Source organism: Physeter macrocephalus, chromosome 9, assembly GCF_002837175.3.
Source record: "Physeter macrocephalus isolate SW-GA chromosome 9, ASM283717v5, whole genome shotgun sequence".
In the NCBI taxonomy this organism is placed as follows: Eukaryota; Metazoa; Chordata; class Mammalia; order Artiodactyla; family Physeteridae; genus Physeter; species Physeter macrocephalus.
In genome coordinates, this window is record NC_041222.1 from 15,800,019 (window position 1) to 15,809,944 (window position 9,926).

At 43.1% G+C, this 9,926-nt stretch overlaps 1 protein-coding gene across 4 annotated transcripts in view; it reads left to right on the plus strand.

Moving 5' to 3' along the window:
- Positions 1–1,659: 1,659 nt before the first annotated feature.
- CTNNAL1 (catenin alpha like 1) overlaps positions 1,660–9,926 on the plus strand; it is a 62,353-nt gene continuing 54,086 nt past the window's right edge. For 3 of the 4 annotated variants that reach the window (XR_008618179.1, XM_028493699.2, XM_055087047.1), the window contains exon 1: positions 1,736–1,913. Coding sequence is in view for 3 of the 4 variants with exons in the window: in XM_028493699.2 (XP_028349500.1) it covers positions 1,773–1,913 (141 nt within the window). In the remaining variant the exon portion in view is untranslated. Of the gene's footprint in view, positions 1,914–9,926 lie in introns of all 4 variants that reach the window. The other variant, XM_007122556.4, reaches the window with a different exon arrangement.

A 9,926-nucleotide genomic window follows, 5' to 3' on the forward strand; every position in this document is an offset into this window, starting at 1 on the left:
CAACCGACTGATGTAACATCTTTGTAAATGTAAAATATTTATATTTTGAAATAAAATTACTATGTGTTGAATGAATCAGGTGGTTAACTTAGTCTCATTTCTGTTGAGAAATTTGGTCTTCAGTGAAGTCAAACTTTCACGAATACGTCCATCTCTTAGGCCTTATATCTTGCCTTTTCTTTGACACCAGTGCCGACACTGAATTTTTATGAAATATGGGCAACTTACATAAAGGAAGATGTACCTGTGGAGTGGGTGCTGAGCACCTTAAAGAGGTGAAAGGGTCCAAGGCTAAGGCTGGAACCCTCAGAGCCCAGGGGAAGGTGACTTTGTGATAGATAAGGAAGTGATGAGGTGGGTGGCTGGGGAGTGAGACTCAAATGAAAAAGTTGGATAAAAGAACCACATGTTTTGAATGAAGAAAACAAACCTAAAGTAGGGCTATCTTCAATAGCAAAGATAATCTACACAGCAGTAGCAGATGGAGCTGAACCCCAAGTGGAGGTAGTTTGAAACACATCTCAACAGTGCTTGGGAAAGAGCTTTCTGACACCCCGAGCTGGTGTGGTATTCAGCTCATCAATCTGACATTATAGATGGAGAAAATGATCCTGGCAAAGGTGTAAGGGGTGGACTAGCCAGCCTCAGATTCAGATTGTTTTCTACTCTTGATAGTTTCTTATTGGCAAATATGCTAGTTCACAAAATATTTCTTCATGCTTCTCAGTCTGTTGTGTAAGCCTGGGACCCTTTCACAGGGTGTGTGCTTCTGTCAGCCTCCTCTGGGTTTGCTTCTGGAAACTTTAGGGTCACAGGTGTCCAGTTCTCCCTCCCATCTCCATCACACAGGGGCTCCTTGATTCTTAGCCTTACCCTTAAGTGAGTTTAGTCAGAGATACACACTAATGATCTTCAGTTACTGAACAGCTGTTGAGAAACTGCTCTGCGCTAGGCGCAAGGGGAAAAGTAATTTTGAAAAGCAGTTTTAAAAAGTAATAGTGTTGAGCAGAGGTGAAGTTTTTCCATATGTTCTATTTAATTTCCTTTTGAAGAGTAATTCTGAACAGTAGCCTGAAGATACCCAAATCACTGTTTTCTTGTCAAGTACCCAGATACTCCTTCAACGATTGCATTACCAAAAGTTTCATCTTCAGTCCAGCTGAAATTGTGAGAAAGATACGGTTAGGAAAAGAGCAGGGTGGAAGGGGGAAATGGGACATTCCCGAGAAGCTCCAGAAAGGCTATAACCTGTAGAATTCCCGTCTTACGGTAAAAGCCCTTCCCTACAGGCTTGACTCTGGTCCCGGTCTACCAGTTAGTTTCAATCCCAGCGCAGCTTCCAATAATCGCGGGGAATTCGGAGTTAGGACGAGTCACTTCTGGGGAGCATGGGAAGCTTCGCTGGGCATGCATGTCTTTGCCCTGGTAAGAGGCCACGTGGCCGGGGGACGCCCTCAGGTATCTTGTTTCTCTGTTCTAGAAGGGGCGAGACGTGTGTGGAACCCACTAAGGAATGATCTGAGAGAGACAGGATGGGGATTGGGGACAGAGGACAGAAGGGGCGGGGCCCGGGTTAGGGGGTGGGGCTGCAGGGCGGACTCCAGACGGGGGCGCGTGGAGGAGGAGAGTGGGCGGGGCCGTGCCGGGGGCGGGCCCGGCGGGGTGGGGCCTCGGGCGGCGCGGGTGCATTGTAGCTGGCTGAGCGCAAGCAGGCTGGCGGGCGGCGGGTCCGCAGCGGCGCGGTGTCCGGGCTCCGCGACGGGCTGAGGGCCATGGCCGCCTCTCCGGGCCCGGCCGGCGGTGCCGCCGCCGGGGCAGTGCACGGCTCCGGCCCGTTTGGCCTCGCCTTCGACTGCGGACTCGAGATCAAAACTCGCTCGGTGGAGCAGACGCTGCTCCCGCTGGTTTCTCAGGTAAAGCAGCGCGCGCGCGTCCCCTGCCTCTCCCTCCGGCCGCGGCCCGCTATGGCGGCGGTCGCTCTCGCGGCAGGGGCCGGGCCGGGCCGGAGGCAGCCGCTGCCCCACATTCCGCGCCAGGACTCCGGCGTCAGTGTCGGACCGCCTGTCTGGGGCTTGAGGACTGTCCTTGGTTGAGGCGGCGGGAGTCGGGACCATCCGAAATCCGGCTGCGGGGCTAAGTGGGCTGAGCAGCAGCGGAGGCTGCGGGGCGGGGAGCCCCGTGCGGACCTGAGTGCCGGCCGCAGGTGCGCCGCCCTGCCTCCCCACAGGACCCTCTTCGGGGCTGCGGCTCCGGTGGCCCCCGGCTCCCCGAGGCCAGCTCCCCGGGGGCAGAGGGGACCCCCGCGGGGGCTCCGTTGGAGCTTAGGGGCCCTCCTCGCTGCCGCTCTTTAACTCACTGCCCGCACACCTTTGCACCTCCAGTCCTAACCCGGACTGTGGCCAGTCTGGCTGGGGCGTTGCTGCCGGCCTCCAAGTCCAGCGTGCTCTCCTCTCCCCTAGGCCTTTGTCCCTTTCCCCGGAGTGTGAGTCGGCTCGCCAGTCGCCCGTTCACCCCGGACCACCCGGCCCCTTCCCCTTAACCTGTCTGCTCACTTCAGTTGGCTTTTGTCCGGCCTCGGAAGGGTGAAGTGAAGGACCGTCTGATAGTTAATTCGGGCACACATCTTTTTGCCAAATCCCGTTTGGGAATGTATGCTTTATTGAATTTATTGGTCCCAACAGAAGCCTGGAATCAGCTAACTGATGCGCGTAGCTTTAGAGGAGTTTTTGTTACTGTGAGCCGAGTTTATGCAGCCTCCGGGCTGGAATTCCTCACCTAGATCTGTTGTGATGTGCTAAGCACTGTGGGGAGTGAAGAATTCTGTGCCTTCAGGAGCTCGTTGGATGTGTGACTCACAACTAGACTTGATGCTTCACGTAAGCATTGCCAAGATTTTACAGGTAGAAGGAATCTTAAAGGTTATCTGATGCTAAATTTAAAAATTCTTACAGCATCCTTGACACCTGGTCACCAGTCCCCTGCTTAAACATGCTCAGTGATGGGGAGCCTGTAGCTATTCCATAGAATTTCCAATGCTATCTGTTCTCCATCCCAGCCCTGCAGATGTTTGAAAACAGCAGTCATACATGTCCCCAGATTCCTGTTATGCTGATTAAATAAACAGCCCCATTTTCTTCACCTGTGCTCATGTTAGCCTGGCTAACAGAACAGTGAATGAATAACCTTGACACTCCCCATCCCCCTTCCCTTCCAGGTCTGAAAGAAGCACTGACAGGTGGGATGAGTTGAGGATCAGTTAGTGATGTCTGCACTGCCCCTCCCACAAAAGAATACCACTACCACCACCAACACAACCACACCACAAAATGAAAAATACCGGAGTAGTTTTAAGAGAGAGAGTTAAGAGAGTGGTATTTTATCCATTTTTCTTTTTTTAACAATCCAGATATAATGCTTACTATGCACTAGGCCGTGTTCTAAGCACTTTATGCATATTAATTCATTTAATTCTCATAACAGTCTTATGAGGTAGAGATATGTTTATTCTCATATGAATGAGGAAACTGAGGAATAATGAGGTTAAGTGACTTGTAGTGGGACTTTCACCTGTAAATGTCAAACTGGAGTTTGAATCCAGGCAGCCTGGTCCCAGAGTCTGTGCTGTTAGCTACACCATATTTGTTCTCCCTAGAGATTACGGGTGGTGATGAGGTCAGCCAGTAGTAGGTACAGAGAAGAGAGTCCACAATGGAAAAACAAGCTGGAAGGTTGTTGTAATCTGGAGAAATGGTAACTTTTCACAGTATCACTGCTAAAAATGTATCCTAGAGTTCTGCATTGTGTAATTCTGGGGTAAGAGAGGGTGGAGAGAGTAGGAGAGTGGAGGAGGAAACATGAATTGGCTGCTGAGAGTTAACTAGAGGTCAATGCCAAAGGGGGAAAATGCCAGCTTTTTTTTTTTTTCTTTTCCTTCCCTGTTAAAGACTCATTCAGGGCCATAGCTGAGGTTCTGCATTCCACACAGTATGTGTCCACAGCTATCTTTAGCATTATTATAACTGATATTCCTAATGATTAACTGTACTCAACAATGAAAAAGTTAGCTTATGCTTAAAATCAAGAAATATATAAAGCATGGCCAGAACACTCACAAAGCAGTTAAGTGTGAAATACAGTTTAGAATGATTTTTAAGTTTTAGTGAGTATTAGTGGATTAAAGTGCAGCTCTCTAGAAAACTCATGTCCAGGAGTCTCATTTTTCTAAGGATGCTGCATTATTATCCAACTCATGTTTTACCACCATATCCACAAGAATAAGTTTACGCTTTTTAGGCAAGCATTTGTTGTAAGCTTTCTAGTTGCTGCTCTTTGTGGGACTTGTATTCTAGTTGGGAGACAGGGCAGGTACAGAATAGCACATGGCAAGTGTCAGATGAACATCATCCGTAGTAAATGCTCTAAGAACTCAGAGCAGGTGTGGATGAGTCAGCAGCAATGCCATAGAGGAGATAGATAGGGTCTTGAGGTGAACAAGTAGGGCTAGCCTTGTACAGCTTAGTCAGTTTTAAGCAGAGTTTCTACTCTGATATCATTTAACCTCTTCTGACTCTCCAGGCAAAAAGTTCTGGGTTAAATGGCCTTATTCTAGGAATGCAGCATCAGTATTAGACAAATGTATATATACAATTTTCTGGGTTTATGTATTAGAAGAGATACATGTTCTTAGCAATAGATGCAGAAAAGCTTCAGTTAAATTCAACTTCTAATCATGATAAGGAGCACATAGTAAACTAGTAATAGAAGAAGACTTCCTTAACCTGATAAAGAGTACCTACAGAAAACCTATAGTTAACATCATAGCAACAAGTCAGATTTAAAATAAACATTTCCTTTAAACTAGAAACAAGAGGAGGGATACCTGCTCTCATAGCTTCTATTCAGTTGTACTGGAAATCGTAACCAGTGCAACAAGACAAGAAGTGAAAGGTATAAAGGTAGAAAAGGAAAAATCAAAATATAATTATCTACATAGACAACCGGAGTCTACAAATAAATTATAAAAGTTAGGAAGTTTAGTAAGTTCACTGAATGTAGGCTTCTAAAGTCAACTGCTTTTCTTTCTACATTAATAACAGAAAAGTCATACTAAAACATGATACCAGTTAGAATAAAAATGACAGCAAAATATGTGTATATATGTGTATAGCAAAAGAGAGGCCAAACTTCATGGAGAAAATTTAAAAATTTTATGGAAAGCCAAAGTAGAGCTAAATAAATGGGAGAAAAGTACCATGTTCCTGGCTAGACTGATTTGATATTATTTACGTATCAATTTTCCCTATAGATATGTAAATTTAATGCAATTCCAATGAAAATTTCAACAGGATTTTTTTTAGTAGAATTTGATACAAGTAATTCTAAAATTTTTATGAAAGAGCAAATAGCCAAGAATAGCCAGAAGAGAAACAAGGTGGGTGGACTTGCTCTACCAGATTTCAAGTCTTATTATAAAGCTAGAGTGATTAAGACAATGTGGGTTTAAGAACAGAGATGGACAAATAGACTAGTGAAACAGAATAGAGAACCTAGAAACAGATCCACACATATACAGAAACTTGATAATTCACAGAATTGGCACTGCTTGTCACTGGGGAAAGGAAGAACTTTTTTTTTTTTTTTTTTTTCCACGGCATGTGGTATCTTCCCGGACCGGGGCACGAACCCGTGTTCCGCTGCATCGGCAGGCGGACTCTCAACCACTGCGCCACCAGGGAACCCCTGGAAGAACTTTTTAAAAAATGGGAACAGTTGGTTATCTGAATAGAAACACATGATATTGAATCCCAATTCCAAATGGATTAAAAATATCAATATGAAAGTAAAAAACTTAAAACACTTTTAGGGAAAAAAATTGGGCAATATCTTCACCACCTCACGGTGGGAAAAGATTTCTTAATACACTGAAAGTATAAACCCTAAGCAAAAATTAATATATTTGCTCCATTAAAATGGAGAATTGGACTTCCCTGGTGGCACAGTGGTTAAGAATCTGCCTGCCAATGCAGGGGACATGGGTTCGAGCCCTGGTCTGGGAAGATCCCACATACCGCGGAGCACCTAAACCCGTGTGCCACAAGAGAAGCCGCCCCAATGTGAAGCCCGTGCACCGCAACAAAGACCCAACGCAACCAAAAGTAAAAATATAATAAATTTTTAAAAAAAATGGAGAATCTTTGTTTATCAAAGTTGAAAGGATAAGCCTTAAAGTGGGAGAATATGATTGCAACACAAATAACCAACAAATGATTGGTAGCACCCAGGATAAATAAAGGACTCCAGTGAATGAAAAATAAGATTACCCATTAAAGACTGGTAAAATAAATACTCATCTTGTAGAAGAGGAAACAGATGTCTAAAAGAAATGTGAAAAGATGCTCAACTTTATTAGAAGTCAGTGAAGTACAAGTTAAAGCTGCAGTGAGAACAAGCGTTGGTGAGGAATGTGGAGTTGATGGAAATGTCAGTAGTACAACAGTTTTGGAAAAATCTGATGTAGTATATTAAAGTTCAAGGTGGGTATTACCTAAGGCCCAGGAATTTCACTGTTAAATCCATACCCCTAGAGAAAATCATGCACCTGTATTAGAGACATAGATTGGAATGTTGGTAGTCTTTTTACTTTTAATGGCTCCAAACTGGAAACTACCCAAACGTCTTTTAGCAGTAGGATGTTTAAATAAAATGTGCTAAGTTCATACGAGATACTATGCAGCAGTGAAATGAATAAACCATAGCTATAATTATCAATATGGATCAATCTCAAAAGCATAATGTTAAGGAAAAAAAATTAAAGGTTCAAAACAGGCAAAACAAAACCATACATCATTTAAGGATATAACATATGTGCAATAGTTACAATAAGGGAATGATGAACGCAAAATCAGAGCAGTGGTTTCCTCTGAGGCGGTGGGGGTGGCGGTGAGGGGGTGATGTAGAAAGGGAGGGGGCCCCCAGGGCACATGGGCTGTCAGAGGTGCTGCTGATGTTTTCTTAAGCTTGGTGGTAGGTTTGTTATGTCTTCCTTTCATTTCTTTAAATGGTATGCATGTATGTTCTATACACTCATTTGTTGTATATTTCCTAATTCAGATGATTTTTTAAAGCCCTGGGCTAAGTCCCAAGCACATTTTCTACAGAGCAGCTCCCCACCTTCTTTAATAATCACTTTATTCTTCCTGTCAGAACTCCCACTCCCAGCCTTACAACGCTTTTATCCAAGGGAGGGAAGAGGGTTATATGCCACACAGCTCCACCCTGGTGAGGAATGTTATTCTACCACCCACTAGTCTTTTCCTGTCTGTGATAGATTTACTTCCCTCACCGTTATACAGACCCTTTAATAAATCTCCAGGGTAGCTCCCCTGTCTTCCCATTTCTCTTTGCATTGTCCTGGAAGCTTCTTAGGATCTTTGTCTCACTAAGTTGGAGATGAATACATATGGGACTCTGCTGATTTGTGTATGTGAATATATGTGTTTTTAATTGCAAAGGAAAAACACATAAATAGTGTATAAAGAGCGTGAAAGGGCCCTTTTTCCTGCTTTTAAAGACCTCCTCATGCTTCGGTGTGTTTCCTTCTATACTGGTTGCTATAGCTAATTAGCTGATTTTTCTATCTAATAATTTTGAGAATTTACTAATGAGTTAAGCCCAGGGATGAACTTCTCTGTCCTGGGCTGACTCCCTTGTTTTTCAGGTCCCAGAGAATTAAAGCTTTGTTCTTTTATCTGGCCTACTACCATTTTTTTTGTTTTTTCTCCCTGGGTCTTCACTTGCTTTCTTATCTTCCCACAAAATAAGTAAACTAAGATAATCCATTTCAATCAAGAGATTACTGTCAGTTATTCTAGAAAATAAGAATAACATCACAAACATGGGGAAAGAACAGAGATTCTAGAAATGTGAAAAGGGCAATATCTAATCATTATGTAATGCTTACTAAATACCAGACACTATTCTAAGTACTTTATTTACATATACTAATTTATTCTCCACAATGACCTTATGAGATGGGTACTATTATTACTGCTGTTTTTACAGATGAGAACACTGAGTCACAGAAAGGTTAGATAACTTGCTACATAATCATATGACAGAGCCAGAACTCAAACCCAGGCAGAGTGACGCCAGAATTCATGCTCTTAACTGCTAGGCTATACTGTGTTGGCGATGAGAACTTCTTGACATCCTTTGTTAGAAGGTATCAAGTAGGTCCAGGTTCTTATTCTTTTATTCCACAGGAGAGTTCTTCAATATATCAGATCTTCTTTCTTCCCCATGGGATACCTTCTCTGCCCTCTTTTCCGGTTCATTCAGACATTCTCTACACTCTGGTGTTAGGGCGATTCTAGGTTGTGACTCCCAATTTAATATGACTCCTATTTTTGCAGAATAATAGCTAAAATTTTATTTGGCACATTCAAGGCAATGTTACCAGCTGTCTGTCTCCTGATTTTTTTTTTAACATCTTTATTGGAGTATAATTGCTTTACAATGTTGTGTTAGTTTCTGCTGTATAACAGAGTGAATCAGCTATATGCATACATATATCCCCATATCCCCTCCCTCTTGCATCTCCCTCCCACCCTCCTTATCCCACCGCTCTAGGTGGTCACAAGCACCGAGCTGATCTCCCTGTGCTATGTGGCTGCTTCCCACTAGCTATATATTTTACATTTGGTAGTTTATATATGTCAATGTTACTCTCTCACTTCATCCCAGCTTACCCTTCCCCCTCCCCGTGTCCTCAAGTCCATTCTCTATGTCTGTGCCTTAGAGCACAGACCTGTCCTGCCCCTAGGGTCATCAGAACCATTTTTTTTTTTAAGATTCCATATATATGTGTTAGCATACGGTATTTGTTTTTCTCTTTCTCACTTACTTCACTATGCATGACAGACTCTGGGTCCATCCAACTCACTACAAATAACTCAGTTTCGTTTCTTTTTATGGCTGAGTAATATTCCATTATATATGTGTGTCACATCTTCTTTATCCATTCATCTGTCGATGGGCACTTAGGTTGCTTCCATGTCCTGGCTATTGTAAATAGTGCTGCAGTGAACATTGTGGTACATGACTCTTTTTGAATTATGGTTTTCTCAGGGTATATGCCCAGGAGTGGGATTGCTGGGTCATATGATAGTTCTATTTTTAGTTTCTTAAGGAAACTCCAGACCATTCCCCATAGTGGCTGTATCAATTTACCTTCCCACCAACAGTGCAAGAGGGTTCCCTTTTCTCCACACCCTCTCCAGCATTTATTGTTTGTAGATTTTTTGATGATGGCCATTCTGACCGGTGTGAGGTGATACCTCATTGTAGTTTTGATTTGCGTTTCTCTAATGATTAGGGGTGTTGAGCATCTTTTCATGTGTTTGTTGGCAATCTGTGTATCTTCTTTGGAGGAATGTCTATTTAGGTCTTCTGCCCATTTTGGGATTGGGTTGTTTGTTTTTTGATATTGAGCTGTGTGACCTGCTTGTATATTTTGGGGATTAATCCTTTGTCAGTTGCTTCATTTTCAAATATTTTCTCCCATTCTGAGGGTCGTCTTTTCGTTTTGTTCATGGTTTCCTTTACTGTGCAAAAGGTTTTAAGTTTCATTAGGTCCCATTTGTTTATTTTTGTTTTTATTTCCATTTCTCTAGGAGGTGAGTCAAACCGGATCTTGCTGTGATTTATGTCATAGAGTGTTCTGCCTATGTTTTGCTCTAAGAGTTTGATAGTGTCTGGCCTTACATTTAGGTCTTTAATCCATTTTGAGTTTATTTTTGTGTGTGGTGTTAGGAAGTGTTCTAATTTCATTCTTTTACATGTAGCTGTCCAGTTTTCCCAGCACCACTTACTGAAGAGTCTGTCTTTTCTCCATTGTATATTCTTGCCTCCTTTATCAAAGATAAGGT